General features: G+C 40.2%; 1 protein-coding gene across 1 annotated transcript in view; it reads right to left on the reverse strand.

Moving 5' to 3' along the window:
• The window catches only part of BIVM (basic, immunoglobulin-like variable motif containing), a 33,034-nt gene extending 15,681 nt beyond the window's left edge, over nt 1-17,353 (reverse strand). The window contains exons 1-10 of the mRNA XM_068927721.1: nt 17,164-17,353; nt 15,049-15,647; nt 13,516-13,642; nt 12,568-12,663; nt 12,378-12,482; nt 10,501-10,595; nt 9,021-9,153; nt 5,735-5,818; nt 3,816-3,912; nt 2,717-2,966 (exon numbers count right to left, since the gene is read on the reverse strand). Of these exons, the coding sequence (XP_068783822.1) occupies nt 2,717-2,966; nt 3,816-3,912; nt 5,735-5,818; nt 9,021-9,153; nt 10,501-10,595; nt 12,378-12,482; nt 12,568-12,663; nt 13,516-13,642; nt 15,049-15,538 (1,477 nt within the window). The 5' untranslated portion in view covers nt 15,539-15,647; nt 17,164-17,353. The remainder of the gene's footprint in view (nt 1-2,716; nt 2,967-3,815; nt 3,913-5,734; nt 5,819-9,020; nt 9,154-10,500; nt 10,596-12,377; nt 12,483-12,567; nt 12,664-13,515; nt 13,643-15,048; nt 15,648-17,163) is intronic.
• Nucleotides 17,354-17,592: the final 239 nt, after the last annotated feature.

Below are 17,592 nucleotides of genomic sequence, written 5' to 3' on the forward strand. Positions count from 1 at the left end.
TATGGTTAAATCTGCTCTCTGGGGAAATAAGTCAAACCTGAGCCTTTTTCACATTCCATTTAAGTCGCATAGCAGGCTTACCAAGAGAAAATAGATACCAAAAGAAACAAAGAACGTAAACTGATTTGTCTCAGATACTACCCTTGTTCAACTAGCTAACGAAATCTGTAGAACAAGAGAGTTTTCCTTTCTACCTCATGTTTAGCACTACTGCTATAAAACAGTAAGAGCTAGCCAACTAAACGTAAACGTAGACAATATTTAAGCAAATCTGGCAGAAAAGGAGAAGCACTAAAAGGGGCTGCATCTTCTTTCATGTTCTGCTGTGCAGGGCAGCCCTTTCCAGCTGAAGACCTGTCCTCACTGCAACTGGTTAGACTGGTTAGAATCTGCCGAGGATGCCGTGAGCGATGCAGCAAATGATTTCAGGGGCTTTTATTCCTTCTGATTTCAATAGCATAGCATGACAACCCTGAAAAATCCAGTCAGGTACAACATGACAGCTGCCACACGCGTGCCCACAGAGAGACGCAGGAGCTCTCCTCTCGGCAGAGACCCCCCGCGACTGCCCACCCCCGGCGGAGCGGCAGGCACAGGGACCCCCAAGCCCGTCCCTCTCAGGCCGAGAGGGGTTAACGCCGCCGGCACTTTCCCTCTGAGTCAGCCCGCTCCTCCGAGCCGGCGGCCGGGCCAGAAAAGTCGCAGCTGACCTGTTCTATTCCCGCGGCCCCCTCAGCTGACGGTCCCCGAGAGCTGCGCCACGGCCGACGCCCTCCCGAGGGACGGCGCTCCTCCGGGCTGGCGTCGAGCAGGTTCGAGCGAGGCCTCCGCACCCGCCCTCCGCCGCTCGCCACGCCGGGGCTGAGGGGACCGGAGCGCCGGCGGAGATGGGGGGAAATTTAGAGAGTGGAGAGGGCCGGGGGGACGGGGAAGAGGGAAGGCTCCGGGGCCATGGCGGCGGGGCGGGGCGTCCGTTGGGGGCGCGCGGCGGGGCTCACCTTCACGCGACGGCGGCGGGAGGGGGGGGGGGGGGGCCGCGCCGCGCCCGGAGAAGAGGAACGGCACCGTCACGCCGAGCCGACCCCCAGCCCCACTCGGGGCAGCTTCCAGCGCTTCCGCCCAGCGGCCTCCTGGCTGCACAGGTGCGCATGCGCGCCTCTCGCTCTGCCCCGCTGCCCGCCGGGAAGTGTAGTTCGTGGGCGCCTTGATGGGGGGGGGGAGCGCCAAATTCAGCTTGCAAAAAATGAAGCGTTGAGACAGTTCATTTAAAAACTCCCCCGTTTTCAAAGGCTACCGCCTTTGGCCAGGTAAATATTAGAGGTTAAGTCACAGTGGTTGCACACGCCTGTGACCCAAAGCAGGGGTTGCAATTCTGATCCCTCAAGTCACCAAACACTGAAAATCTTCACTGAATGTAGGGTCACCTTTCCCAAGACAAAACAAAACAAAACACCACATACAAACAACGAACTAGAAAACAGATTTTATTGAATGAACAAAAGTCTAAAAGTCTCCCATTTTTGGTTAACAAAAGCAGCAAGCTACAAAACCCCTGCGTTCCATGACAATTTTTTTTATGTCAAAAAATTAATCCTTGAGCAGGTATGAACACTCGTACACAAAAAAGTCAAAATTGCTGAGATGTCATTCGGCAAACAATCATATAAACTTTCAAATAAAGGAAGGACTGCACAGGAACACCTGAAAAAAACTTGGAGTTGTCTGCTGGCCTAGAGGTATATCATTAGGACTGCCAGCAGTTTTCGGCACTTTGCATCACCTTCATACAAATTAAAGGAGCAGCATAAAAGTGACAGGAGTTTTAAGACGGAGCAAGGAAAAGAACTGCCAACAGAACACAGTGTTCAGCTAGCTCATTTGGCTAATGGTAACTGCAGCTTTTTTAAAAACTGTATTTTACAAGCTTGTAGGAAGTGTTAAGCAAATCAGTGCTCTCAAAAGGTTCCAGGATAAGAATTCAGCTACCATAACCACAAAAGAAAAACAGGAAGGAACATCCATCCTCAAGCTTTTCCTGCCAAAGGGCTGTCCTCCCAGTCTAATGTAGGCTTCCAGCTAAGAGAAAAGTAACCAGTATCCGCTTGACGAAATAGGGTTATCTAACTGACAAAAGTCTACTTGGAACTGAATTGAGAACAGTAATTCACCTCATGAATCTGACAAGGCTTTTTAACGTACATGATTTTTTCTTTTTACTGGATACTGACAGCCTTAGTAAAATGGAGTGTTAAAAGGGAAGGCAATGTTTACTTCTATCCTTATACAATATGCAGAATAACCCTTTTTGTAAAGTCATATGTTAAATTTTCATGCTTTTGAAGATTAAGTATTTTCAGTGAAGTCTCTTTATTACACTTCAGTCTGCATTTTTGTTTTCACAGGTCAGGACATAGTACAATTATTTCAAAAGAAATGATTGATTTTGCTATCGTATATACTTTTTGATTACAAAAGTACAGTAATCTGTGCTTATCTGTCAGTTCGTACATCAGATCTCATCCATTGCAACCATATAATCAGATATATTTAATAATTATGAAGCTGTATCTTATACCATAATTTCTATTCATATGTATTCTAGGACTAATAGATCCCTACTATATCTTGATTAAAACTAACTTTAATATATGAGCTCTCTTATTCTAAAGTTAATTTTAATCATTTCCATCATAATCATTATAACTCTGATATCCACTGTTCCTCCTCTCACGCAGATTAGATTTCTTCCACATAGATTCTTGATGGAAGCCAGCACTGAAAGATCTACCCAGTCGTCCGTGTTGCTTCTTAGAGATATTATCTTCACTCTCAGATTTGGCAAGTCCCTGTCCTTGTGTTTGGGATTGTTTATCCTGTCTAACATTTCCAAATGGAAAGTTCCAAGGACCAAATCTCTGCCAGTTAAGTCTCTGAAAGGCAATGATGCAATGAAGATTTCCTCCAACCTAATCAAAGTTAAAAGGTTCTTTGTTAAATGCACATAGGCACATTTACAACACGAGTAGATATTTGAAATAAAGATCTTTATGGCTAACAGAATATAGAATAAAAAAAAAAAACTGCAAACCTTCTGCCCCATGGATTTTGATTTTTTTTTTTTTTAAATTCAGTTATTGTCTTCTTTCTCATCCTTTAAGTTACCCTTTTTACCTTTCATGGTCTAATATAACTTATCTTCTGCTACCCTTTTTACTCCCCAGCCACCTGCACACAAATTATCTCTTCTGGTCCCTTCTCATCTCATTGACTTCACCTTCCATATAGTCTCCACACTTTAAATCCTCTCTCCGGTCTATTATTTCTTACGTAGACTTCCAACCTGCTAATCAAAAATACATTCCCCCCACCAGTCCTATCAATAGAAAGCTATATGCATTGATGATAAAACCACAAAATATGCATTGTTTTCTGTCTGACCCTACTGCACCTACTTTCTTTCCTGTTTATGTGCAGTTCATGCACCAAAAGCATCAGTCTATTATTTGTCTGTAGAGTATTTCTACCCTTGCTGCTCCTAGATTTTAAGCCAACAAGGTTAAATGTTGCAAACAAAAATATTGTCTATACAGACATCCTAGTTCATCCTAGCATAATACCAAGCTACTGCTGTATCATGTTTTGTCCTGAAAGTAAATACAAGCAGCGAGTCCGTAAGAACTCCCGTTTGACTTTTGTCTTCAGCAATACTTCAGATTAAACTTCTTTTAGTAGAGTCATCTTACACTGCTGAAGTATGAGTAAGTTGGCTGAATAACTATTATGATTTCTCTCCTATCTTAGTAAGACTACCTTACCTTCTTTGTTTTTCGATGCTGCAATCCTCTCTCTAGGTGTCGAATATCTAGGTATTCTGGATTTTGAGTGTTTAGATCAGTAACAATATCTGTCCACCTATAGAATAAAATATATTATTACTCAATTGAGATCTATAAAACCTCAGCACCACTAAGACTTACACATACACACACATAAATATGTATTTGCAGCTTTAAATAGCCTAACAGTGATTCAAAGGTAAATTCATGTGTAAAAATATATAATAGCCTCAGTATTGGAGACATCAAGGCAGATATAAAGGCTCCAGTTCTAATGACATCATTTACAGTGATCATTACTGCTCTTGAGAAACAGCTTCCAAAATGAGTAAAAGCACTATCAGCTCTCCTTACCCTTATCAATTTGCCGCTTTGTAAAAGGAAGCGGCAAGGTGTTTAGGCAAGGAAACGGGTTACCTTCTACTGTATTTAACCCTCTTTTACCTTTTTACAGTATTTCTCTTGAACCCTTTTTTCCCCTCACCCATTAAACCTGTTTTTACCAGGCTACTCTGACCATGATTCATTCCTCTATACTATTAAATTCCCTTTTCTAATAAGCTATCAGTTCAATCATTACCCATTCACTCTGCTCTTCAGAGTTTTATAGCTCCTTTTAGCCCAACTGAAACATGTAACCCCATATTCAAGACATCTTTAAGCCTACACACCACTCTTTCAGTTCTTCTAATCTCCAAATACCCTTTTCTCTTTAACGTCATCCTCCAAATTCAGAAAAAAAAAACATTTCTACTGTAACCTTTTTCTCCCCTACCTAGCAGGAGCAAAAATTTCTTCATAACCAGAAGTAATATTAGAGGTTTGTATTCCATAGTCAGGATTCCATATTCCTGCACTGTTTGTGGCTCATTATACCACAGGGAAAAAGTCTGTCAGTGGGATAGGAGTAATCCATTTCTCAGTACAGCAGCCACAAGCATAGTGAGATTTTTATTTTCTTACACTTAAATGTCCATTAATCCAAAGCAGCCAGCTGTTGTTGACATAGTCAACCCTGACCAAAAACTCCTCTAAGTCTTAGGTACTGGGATAAATCTGACACACTACGAAACAGACAAGTACTTTGAAAGAACTTTTCAAAATATTTAGGAGAATAAAGATGAGGAAACAAAGACGTTGCTTAACCTTTCCCCCCCTCTCCCCAAACAGCTCTTTTCCTAATATATACCCCCCAAAAAATCATTCCATACTTAACTAGGAGGAAATTAACTTTGACTCAGATTTGGTCATAGATTCCTTGTTTTAGTGCATATATAAGCTACTACTGTAAAAGACTGCAGGCATGTACCTACACCTGAGCAAAGAGATCCAACAGTAGCATGGTACTCAATGCACACCAAAATACAGCTATGTACTTCCACAATGGCAGCCTAAAGTCAACCAAAGTTCATACAGCCTATAAATTCCAAGTGGCATTATTGCAGACAGCCTATGTCTGCAGACAGAGTCTATTGACAACCTTTTTCTCTGACCGATGTCAGCTGCATCACGCTAATACATAAGAAAACTGCTTTGGCTCCCAGGAGGCTATACATGCCTATGTGCAGTACAGGTCAGCGTGTCTTGCTACGTGGTCTAAAACCCTAGGGCCAGCCTTGAGGTTACTGAAAGAACAAATAACCAGAGTAGACGGCCAGCAGATTTGGTCTTGGATACTCCCTTGTGCTAACATACTAATTGCAAGAATTATTGGTTTCTCAAGTGGAATAAAATAAGCTGTCAAAACATGAAGTCTCTCACTAGAGCACTTGTTTCTCTAAAAACTATAGTATATTCATTTGAAAGAATTAAAGAGACACTTTACGATCCCTACCGAGAAAATGCACATTGTTTTTGGAAGAAAATACATGGTTTTAAATTCTTACCAAGTAACATACCTTTTACAGTGTATTGTTGGATGTTTCCTGCTTGGCTCACCAATTAAGATCCAGTATTCCACTTCCTGCTGCAAGACACGACCTCTGTTCAATAGAAGATACAATCCTAGTAAGACTTACTGTGCATACTAAAAAGAAAAAAAAGATTAACGTTCTTATCATTTTTTAGGATTTCCTATTACTTAAAAAAATTATGAGCGCCTATGCTAAAAATAATTGTATGCAATTGCATACAGGGAAGCTTTTCGTTTCACAAGACCTGGAAGCAAGATACAAGCTACTGCTCATTACTTGTGAAAAAGAAAAATCTCTATCAAAAATAATTTTACTCTGTTGAAAGGCAATCTTAATGTAAGACCTAAATATATATGTAACAATGGAAATAGAGTTCTGGAAAAACCTGTGAGGGTGGAACCCTCAAAAGAGCCAGTCAAAGAACCCCTTTTGCTGCACTTAAACTACATCTCAGCTGACAGTTGTTACTGACAGCTGTAAAGTAACCCACATGAAATCAACGGGTGACTTGAACAGCTCCCTCCTAAACATTCATCAACTATATTAAACACACACAAAAAAAAAAAAACACAAATCCCCTCAACTGATAATAATTCAAGTTTGTGAGCAACTTCCAAGAAACACAAAGCCTGCAGTAACTTTCCCAGGGATGGTCTGTTACAGACATTAGGACACACTGACGAGACACAGTCCTGTTCTGCAACCTTACGGGCACAATTAGCTTGTGAAAAGTACCTCAGTTTCAACAGTGACAAAAACTGAGATTTTTCTAGCTATGGGATTAGACAGTATATGGCCTTATTGTTTGCAACGTTTTACCTATTCATATAATACCCTATAAAATAATAATGCATGCCATCATTTTACAGATGGGAAACCAAGACACAGGGCAGATTGACTTACCTAAGGTCACACCGCAAGTCTGTGGTTGAACTAGGAACTGAACCCAGGTCTCCCGAGTCCAAATCCAGTAACCTAAGATCATACAGGAAGTCTGTGGGTGACCTGGGAGCTATCTCCTAAGCTCAGCCTAGCAACCTATCTACTGATTTCTTCTGAAACTTAAGTTTGAATTCTAAATAAAAACCTTCCTCATAACTGGAATGCAAAAACAGGTAAGTAAGAATTATTGCAGAGTCTATTGACAATGCTTCTGGAGTCTAAACAATTTTTCCTCAATCATATATTAGAAGATAATGAAGAGAACATGGTGCTCTTCTGATCTGATCTGCAGCCTAACATGAGGCTATAAAAATTCCTCCAATTCCTTATTTCACATTACATTTTTAGAAGAGATCATTTTTAGGAAAAAAATCCAATATTGACTTAAAAATTACATCACCAGCAACTGAGCATTCATTTCAACCACTGTTAAAGTATTTGAATTGTTGATTTCTCATTACTAAATGATGAGAATTCAAACTATAAGGCATCTTAAGTTTCTAGCCACTGGACCATATTATTTCTTTAACTGCTTTTTCAATCTAGTAGGCAAAAGTTGTATTTATTTCTCTCCTCTCCCAGTGCAGATACTTAATACTTGACTGAGTAAGCAAGCCATTAATTTTTTGGTAAACACAAGCAGACCAAGCTGCCGGATTTCCATTAGGGGCCTATTTTGCAAACTTATCTCACTCACATGGCATGTCAGTGAATGCAATCGTAATAAAAACTTCTGTATTCTTTTGTTCATATACTGAAAGCTTTCATTAACCTCTTGGTCTCAGTCTCACACTGGGAACAGATTAGATTTAGATGGTTACACTTTACTGCCTCCACACAATCACTGTTTTGAACTCTAGGAGTCAAGTCAGCACTCTTCATTCCTTGATGTAAGAGACTACTTCTTCAACACAGCCAGACGTAGACTGCTTGGTAAGCAAAGTGCAAGACTGAGGTTCACCTTACATCAGCAGCCTACTCTCTTCATTGTTTACCATTCCCTGCAATCAGTATCTTCTGATTTTGTCGCGGATTGTTTTCTTATGCTCATTGATAATAAGTATTTACCAACAGCTGAACCAAGTCAAACAGAAACATCCAAAACATAATATGTTTACAACTACTTTGAGAAAGGAAAAACAGTTTAATGTAATATGATTCTGTGAATGATGTAAAATATGAACTACTGTCAGCGTATCAGATAGTGACAAGTTAAATGCCTTAAAAAAAAGCTCAAGATTTCAAAATCTGTCAAACATACCAAACTTGGTATTTTCATGCAAGGCTTTCCATAAACCCAGCATGAATATCAACACTATCATCTATTCTTCTAACGTCTACTATCTATGTTTTAACCCACATTTAATTGAAATCCATATCAGCTATTTCATTATTTTATCCTGTCAGCGTTTGTCACCCTGGCAAACCTGAAATCATTCGAGTCATCACTAGCATAGTAACTTTCTCCTGGTGTTCTAGAAGTCATCCAGTATTCCAGACAGGGATAACAAAAACAATAATAATAATAATAGAAAAGCTAAACACAATGATACTCTAGGGATCACTTCAACCAGATCGGTTGGGCTTTTTTTGGTTGGTTGTGGTTTTTTTTTTTTTTTTTTTTTAAGTTTTTGGTAACAAATTATTCAGGTCTATTTATTTTTCAAAGCCTCAAACTCCAGGAGCTGCAGTTTATCATTGTTCTTAGCAAACACTGCAAAAAAGTATGTAGCCAGCATCCTGAACTACTACTGCAACATCCCCTATGTTCTCATCATACACAAACACTTATTTCTGCCATGGTAAGTTTTATCATTACCATTTCATAATGCTTTAACCAACAGCTAAGCTTCTTTTTACTTCTAATTTAGCAAGAAAATCCCAAAACAAACACACACTTCCTTTTTTCCCCGAGGAATCTGAGTACAGACTCTCCTAACTAATGAGTCGTTTTTTTTCTGTTTCTTCTTCAAATAAGAAAGTTTCACCTTGCTTTTTTCAGTCTATATAGTTTCTTTTTTCAGCAAAGCTGCCTTCATTTGTCCTTCAGGTGAGTAACTACCCTCTCTACACCTGGCTAAAATGCCTTTAAAAAAATGTAATACTGTTCATAGTTTTCTGTTTAAATCCTTTCATCCAGTTGGCTAAATTGTATCTAGCTTTGCAGAATCAAGCTTTTTAAAGTACATGGTAGTATATTGCTAGTTCAGACATAGACGCTTTTCCAATTTCCACTTAAACGCTATTTAGGGAGAAAAATGGTATCAATTTGCAGTAAATTTCTCTGTAGATTTTCTCAACCAAAATAAAAATAAGCACAATTTCTTACCTGTATGCTTTACTAGCTTTTACAGGAGTTGCTTCAAATCCAATTGGGCAAAAATAATGATTTTGGCAATGGTAGATGTAGGCCATTGATTCATCTTTCAGTCCACGCGTTAGCTTTGCCAGGGCCCCTGCAGCTATAAAGAAAGACCAGGTTACAGGCCAAAGTGCTTTTGATCCTGCTACACATTCAGCAGAATAGACCTATGTGATAATATAAAATAGTTACAAAGTTCTTCTTCTTTTTTTTTTTTTTTTTAAATGGAGGTCAGAACCAACAGGCGCACACAAAATATAGTTCTGACTTAAAATTTGTAGCTTAGGATTCCATTTCTTGCATAGTGCAAAAAGGTAACATCTGCCACATCAGTGGGCACTAGGAAAATAAAATATAAAGTACGCATTGTTTTTAGATCCAAGTCATACTAAAGACTACTTGCTTTACAAAAAAGAACCAAAAGTATCTCTGAAGTCAGGAAACATACTATAATACAAAGTAATCTCAGTGCTCCAAGTCAGATGTAGCACATATCAGTGATAAAACTGGCACTCCCTAAAAGCTTTGAAACATTTTTATATCACAAGCTTCTAAAGCTTCATAGTCTTGGAAACCTCTCCCAGATTTGGCTACACCATATTCTGTAACACAATTACACTGCTCAGTTTCAGAAAAAGAGTAGAAAAAGCACTGAAACATGAAAGAATTCTCCAATGGGATACTAAGGACAAAAAAAGACACCGGAACATGTAACAATTCAACAGCAAAAAGCAGTTTGCTAAAGTTTCCACTTTAAAAAATTCTCCAATAACTTGTCAGTAGTTTAACCCTTTTAAATTACCCTTCCAGTCTGAAGATAATTACCCAGACCACCTCAAAGACTAATAATCTGTATACAAAAATATAATTTATCTTTAGTTAGCCCACTTAAAGTATATACAATGGAAAAATGTAGCTTCAGCAGGTAATTCAGAGTAATCATCTAACTTTTAGACATAGCTACAGTCAGGCATGATAGATGAGTTGACTAACTTCAAAACTAGTTGACTAACACTTTTAAAAGATGAAAACATTTAATAAAGGTATTAACTAAGTAGCTTGGATGCTGTATATTCACTGTTTTAGAAAACTAAAAAATTGAGATATAAAAATGAGCTGATCCTCTGTGTATTAAAGCAAACAGGGATACCAACACAAAACTGGAAATGCAGCATCCTCCTGGATACCTTAGAAAGCCAGCTCTTTCACAGTAATCTCATATCACAGATTATATTTATTAAAAGTATAAATGAAAGTTTTACTAAGATAAGAACAAAAATTAAATTAAAAAAAAGGGGGGGGAGGGAATTTGGAGCTATTTGACAGCTTATCTGAAACTGCAAAGTATAAGGACTATTTACATAATCTGACCTGTCAAATCTTATATGCTATAGGACTTTTCCAGTTTACATCCTGAAAGACTAATGCTTTAGGATTAGCTACTTACCAGTTTCTCCCGCTGTCTTGTTCTTCCCATGAGGTTTATACAGAACATATGAACATCCTTTTATATGGAAGTGATCGTTTATTTGCCTAAACCATCTGAAACAATAAACTTAAAGATTGTAGTATCTCAAAAATTAATAAGTGCAATTTTATTTATTTTCTCCCACTCCCTGACAATTTAGGAAAGAAGTCTCAACGTGGTACTAAGCACCCACCACAAGCATACAGATCTCAGATGATCATGCTACCATAATACAAATAAAATACAGCATCTCCTAGAAAGCTATATAAATATTTAAAGCCTTCTCCTCCACCTTGCTTTTCCAGACCTGGCATAGATTCGTGCATAATAACCAAAAGGCTAGATTTGAAAACATTCATCCTTTGTGATGAAAACGTTCATCATTTGAGTTCAGTCAGTCACATAGAACTTTCAGAAAAACTCTCAGTTTCTGAAGCGCTAAACTTTAAACGTTATTTGCATGCTACACAGAGGTAACCTTCTAAGACAGCCTTTAGAAGGCATGACTCTTTAGTGAGACTTTCTGCATATCATGTTTGGCTTTTATCACATACAATTCACAATCCCAAAGAATTTCAGGAATCCCACACCAGAACTCTTCACAGCAGCAGAAAGTAACAAGTGGTCTCAGACATTCACTGCGCTCTTCTGCACTAGAAGATGCAAATTCACATCCCTCAATTATAAAACTATTGCATCTCAATTATAGAACTATCTTAGAATGGATCTGGCTCTGTATCCTCCCGTTTTCCACTCTGACAAGTACTTTAAAATGATTCGGCAGAGAGGGAGGGGGAAAAAAAAAAGGGGGAAGGGGGAATCACTAAGACTAGCGTGCATAGCTCACTCACAGGGAGGAAAAGGAAGAAGAATTTCAGGTTTTACTTTCTGTTCTATAGACTGCCAATGTAAAGAGGTAGAATATTCTATCAGCTTCTTCTGAAAGGGTTACTACACCTTGAAATACTCCTAAGAGATACAAAATAAGATCAGTCTTTCAAGGCAGAGAAGGAAATTTTCATGACTGCCTTTAACAATCTAGCTAGTATGCTATTATTTAAGAACAGATTGCTGCCACATCTTCTAATCCAGCACCCATATGCTGTGTCAAACTACATATATAACCTTCCAAACACATTAACTAGATCAGATGCTACTGACAGAACAGGAGAAAGACTGCAACATTTCTTAATCTCACAGACAGGTAACACACTAAAGCCCTGTTAAGATGTTCAGCACTGTCAAAATATTGTTCTGACTCTGCTTAATTCTAAAACTCTTTGAGTTTAGTAAAACAAAAAAGGATACAGACTTTAGGCCTAATTTTCCAAGATCAAGTAGCAGGAGAGTAGAAGGTAAACAGAACTTGAAAGTTTAAATGCTTTTGTGAGTCCGGTCCCACTTCCCTCCCTTGACTGCTGCCCTGAACAACTCTTACAAGCTATTTTAGTGACGTTAACAAATATTTAACATGGCTTTTGAAGACAGGTGAACAAGTGTAAACACCTTTCCTAATTAGGACAGTGTTTGCATTCATTAGAATACACTGCCACTAATCAAACTGAACAAAAAATCAAATAGAATTTCATGTTCTCATGATTTGTATACCAACACAGTACCATAAAAAATGGCTAGTGCAAAACTCTTCTTGAAATGTTCCTTTGGACTCTGTCAGAGCACGAGATATTCTTCATTTGGAAAATTTAGATGACTGATTTGTATCAGCCATATCCCTTTTTTTTTTTTTTTTTAAATAAACCAATACTACTTTATTTTTAGAGACTCTAACTCTTAGCTTTATCATGTTATTTTTAGATATATTAACACTTCAGCTGCATCAAGAGTACCAGACATACCTCATTAAAGTTGTATTTCCAGTGAAGGGACCAAATCTAATCTCCTCAAATGGTGGCTGAAAGCCCAGTATATGCAAAGCTTCCTCTTGAGTAATAGGTGGTAAGCTGAAAAAAATTAATCTTGTCTGATAAAGTAATTAACAACATATTTTAGACTCTTTGGAGGTAAAGTGATCTAAGTTTGACTTACCTTCCAGCCCCCAGTGTACTGTATAAGAAATTCCAGCAAGACACTAAGGATGAAATTCCACAAGAAGTCTTGTACTGCGGTCGGCTAATACAATACCTATTAAAAAAATATCAAATCAGTAAGCATTCTTGATTTAGCCATGTGAACAACCTGAAATATTTTTGTGTGATAACTTAATGAACTTGTTTTTATTTTGCCTTAAAAAAGTGCATAATTTTTTTTTTTTTTTTACAAATCTGGAGCAAATGTGTTAACCCAGTTCTTTCCAGTTTGTCAGATACTATAACCTTATTTTATACAAATGAGTCACCATCAAATTTTTAATAGCCCCTAGAAAGTTCTGTATTAATGATCTTGTAGGAAAAATGATTGTACACTAATATAATCAAATAAACTAATATACAGTTTCAACCAGTCTCTTTTAACATATGAGCTTTTAGTAAATTGCATCGCTACCAATTTACTAATGAATGTGATTCTGGGCCACAGGTTCCTGGGACACTAATTTCCTGATGTCACAGAAATACAGTAAGTTAGAATTAAATGAATTCACTAATTTAAGCGAACTCTGTGAACTAAGTCCATATGATATACATTCATAGATTGCGTAGAACTGACAAATTTTGCTCAAGTATTTCCAAACCGAAAGAAACATCAAGAGTAAGACAATTACCCAGATCCCCACATAACTTACTTCCTTATTGAAAAGGAAAATTGTTTAGAAAGTAAAATACTTTTAGTATTTTAACATATGGAATGGCAGCTGTTATTCTCACCATCCTGTGGAAAGTATGTTAAACATATACAGACTACATCTCATACCCTATACAGTAGTTCTACTAAAAAATATTAAATACTTTATTAAAAAGTTTTAAATAAAATAATCAGCAATAGTGTTTACCAACAAACTATATGGGGATAATCTTTAATACATCTCACAAATACTACCATCTCCGGAGGTCCAACACTTTCCTCTCCTTCACCTCTTCAAGAGCAGAACGCTGAGGACACTCCCTGTATTGTTTGCTTTTTTTGTCTAAAGATTTTTTCTTTGTTACTTGTTTCTTCATGTTGCCTGTAAAACAGATTTCAGAAGTAAATGAATTGCTGGTTTACATTCCTCTTTGAATCCTTCTCCCTGAAAATTTTTATTAATAGCATGCACCTCAAATAGAGATGCTAGCTGTGTCATTAAGTGCAAACTGGGACTAAACATTAATAGAAGAAAAAGCTTAAATAAGCAATCAAGAGTGTCAACAGGTTTCTAAACCACCCACTGACCATGTAAACAGCATATTGCTTTTACTGAGCAAAAGTAATGACCACCTGCTCAACTGTTTCAATGGGACAGTCAATCTGATTAGTTTCTAATGAGTTGAATCAGCCATCCCAGAAACAGATTCTCTGAAAAATCATAAGACGGCTAACACAATGCTGTCCCAATAGGGAGAAGGGAGAGGGGGATCACCAACATAAACTTCCCATCATATAATCTTAAATACGTGGGGAAATATAATTAAATATTTGGTTGTCATGGCCAAGCTGCATAGCCAGCTACGCTTTCTGATGGAAACTCCTGTGCAAATTCAGTGAGAACTGTACACCCCTTAGATCTTTTCCTTTTTGTAAACCACTGAGGCAGTATTTCTGTCCCATTTTGAAGCCATCATATCCAAATGAAGTATATTGCATGTATTTTAGCAAAACTGACCCCCCTGGGAGATGTTATCATTGTTTCTTATAGTTATTTAAGGACACCACATGTACGTGTAAAAAGACAATGGTAACTAGCCAAAAAATATTTAAGTTTTGCTAAACTGATTTCATAATAAGGTAGACATAATAACAATTTGACTAAGTAACCAGCACATTATGAAATAGCTGCAAGCAGCTCTAGATAAGAAGAGGGATTATAGGACATAGAAAACCATCTGTGTGCAAATGCTTGATTCACAGCTGAAACCTGTAACTAGATAGAGAAAGACTATAGGAGGCAGTAAATAAAACAGTTATACAGAAGTAGGTTCCTGTAATGATTCCATCTACATATCAAAAATAAAGACCGGCTCTTCTTTCAGTGCAAAGTACAGATTGTTTTTCCATCTCTGCAGTACCTTGTAATATTTCTGCAAACCATAACTCTGTACTTTATAGGTAGAAACCACTGATGCACTGAGTTCTATTAAAAACAAACAAACAATTCCAAAACACACACACACACACACACACACACACACACACACAGTTAAGTAAAAGCCAGCTTTGTTTTAGAGCCATTTACCTAGCTAGCTACATTGGACTTTCACTCCTCCTTCTTCAACCACTTCCTTCCTATCAGCAAAATCCTCCTTTGTGAGAAATGACTTAGAGGCTCTTCTACAGAACTGCACTGAGAGAGAGAAGCGCTGACCTTCCCCCTCTACAACAAGTTCTAAACATGAAGCCTTTCTCCATCACGACATCAAACGTTCAGCATCTTACCTGCTTTGTTCTTCAGATTTGGGGTCACACTGTTGAATTCTGATTTGTCGATTTCCCATGCCAACGGAAGCTTTCCCAGACTGCTAGACAAGCTCTCCAAGTTAGCATCTTCACTATAGATTATCTCGGAAACACCCGTTTGAATGCTGATTAAGCTAGGTGTGTTACTACCGACATTTAAGGCAGCACTGCCCGACAGGCAGGCACTAACTGAAGCACTTGGGCTTTTACAAGTAGATGTTACTCTGTTTAAAAAAGCATAGTCTGAGCAGATAGTATAAAATTTCTCTCTTGTATGAGTCACCGGACATCCCCATGGATAATGCCCATCTGCCCTAGAAACCAGTGATGCAGTGGAGGCATGTGACATGCAGTATGGCTTTATAGGATCATGAAGAGAATCTTCTGGGGATTCTTTCCCAGGTCTGTTTTCAGTGTTTCCATTGTTTCCAGAACCATTCTCCTTTTCATCTTCTGAAATGTTAGGCATTGAATGATACTGACAAAATATTATTCCCCTAAGAATATACGTATTTAAATCGTAAGTACAACACAGTCTATGTCATTGCCTCCGGATCTGCAAACTATTGATGAGGTTCCTGGGGAAAAAAAAAAAAAAAAGTTAGTACAGGTGCCTCAGCTGATAATCAATCAACATACAAATATAGACAAGGCTTATTTTTGAACTTACATCCCATAACAATTGAAATATCCTTTAAGATACATCATTGCACACACTGCTACATTTTCCCAAGCATCTCTAGATTTGTAAAAATGGAACTTGTTACTATTTGTGAAATGACGGCACCACACCCTGCAGTGATGCTATGATGATGACATCATGCGAAATTACACTTTTAAACCAGCACAGGATTTAAAAACAAAAAAAAAAAAGTTTCCAATATTTACGTAACTATGGTTGATCACTTCTACTCCCTCATACTCAGAATATCTTACATATGTGGAACATAAAATAATTTATGTAAATTAATAAATTGAAGAGACAGCAACTTAAAGTCACATAACTGAAAAATCCTGCCTATTTTTGGTGCAAGTGAAGTTCAAACTTACAGAAAATGACAGTTACTATAATCTCTGTTTATTATGAATTGACAGCACTTGACTCATTTTTTTTCACTGCTTTCCTTGTACGGTTATTAAGGGCTCCCTGTTCTTTTGACGTGCCTCCCATTCTTCAGAACGTGAGGAATAAAAGCGTCAGGTTCTGTTCACAGTAGCTAAGAATTACCAAAAACAGATTTAGAAGCACATGTGCTGAACAGCTTTTAATTAACTTTAAAAAAAAAAAGAAAAAGCAAGCTGATAGTATCTGTCGTTGCAGCAGTTTGCGTTTCTGTGATGCAAAGACGCATTCCACAGATGGAAAACACTGCGCGCAGCTTTACTGGAGAGCAGCCTTCTGCAACGCCGACTTCCGGTCACTGCACTTACCCTACAATGCAGTCACCTCCTTCTTACAGGAATATGCTTTCTAAGTAAACACAGGCAAGCGTGTAGCTCTGATTCCAGTTGGCGCAAAGATCACAAGGAGATAGCAAAACACGTACGTGCATTTATTAGCTGCCTACAATAAGCGTGGTCGTAAGGACCTTACTGTCTCTTGCCCACTCTGCAGAGCACTCCACCGCCAGCATCCACCCCGACTAGCCTAAGCCTCGCAGCGGCGCGCATCGGACAGGAACCAGCGCCGCCACGGGCTCACCCACGCGGGACACGGCACAGCTCGCCCAGGCCCGGGGCGGGGGGGGCCTCCCACACCTCGGACCCCGCTGCCAGCAACCCCCAACCGCTCCCCCGCGGGCCCGGGCCGCAGCACCGGCGGGCGGGAGGGGAGCAGCCAATCGGGGCCGCCGAGAGGCGGCAGTCTCTGGTCTGCTGCCGCCAGTCGGTTCCAGAGTTAACAGCCCGAGGAGGGGGGAGGGGGCGCCACCTCCTCGGCCCGCCCGCGGTACCAGGGCCCGCCGGGGGCGTCACCGCTCGCCGCCAAGGCCGGCCCCCCTCCTTCCGCCACCGCCTGCCAACGGCCGCCGGTGCCGCAGCGGCGGGGGAAGAAGGCGGGGGCGGGCGGCGCGGCCCGCGCCCGCGGCCCGTTACCTGCATGGCGCCCGCCTGCCTCGCCTGCCCCCGGCCGCGGCGATGTGAGCGCGCCGGAAACAGACACTACGCGCCGGGCGCGGGCGGCGGCGGCGGCGGCGGCGGCGGCGGCGGCGGCGGGAGGGAGGGAGGGAGGGGGGAGAGGAGCGGCGCCGCGCCGGGGCTCACCTGCGCCCCCGCCTCCGCCTCCGCGCGGCTGCCGGGCACGTACCAACTCCCGCAGCTGGCCGGGGAGAGGGCGCGGGAGGCCGCCCCGAGCAGCGGCCGCGCACACCCGGGGGGCCTCGCAGCGTGAGCGCCCGCGCTTCTGCCGCCTTAGCGGCGGCGGCGCCTCGGCGCCGTAAGAGGCATCTCTGTTGTCTCCCCCCCCCCCCCCCCCCCCCGCCATGGGCGCTCTCATGGTCTCGTCCGCTGCTGCCCGGGGGGCGC

The sequence above is a fragment of the Struthio camelus genome, chromosome 1 (assembly GCF_040807025.1).
Source record: "Struthio camelus isolate bStrCam1 chromosome 1, bStrCam1.hap1, whole genome shotgun sequence".
Classification (NCBI taxonomy): Eukaryota; Metazoa; Chordata; class Aves; order Struthioniformes; family Struthionidae; genus Struthio; species Struthio camelus.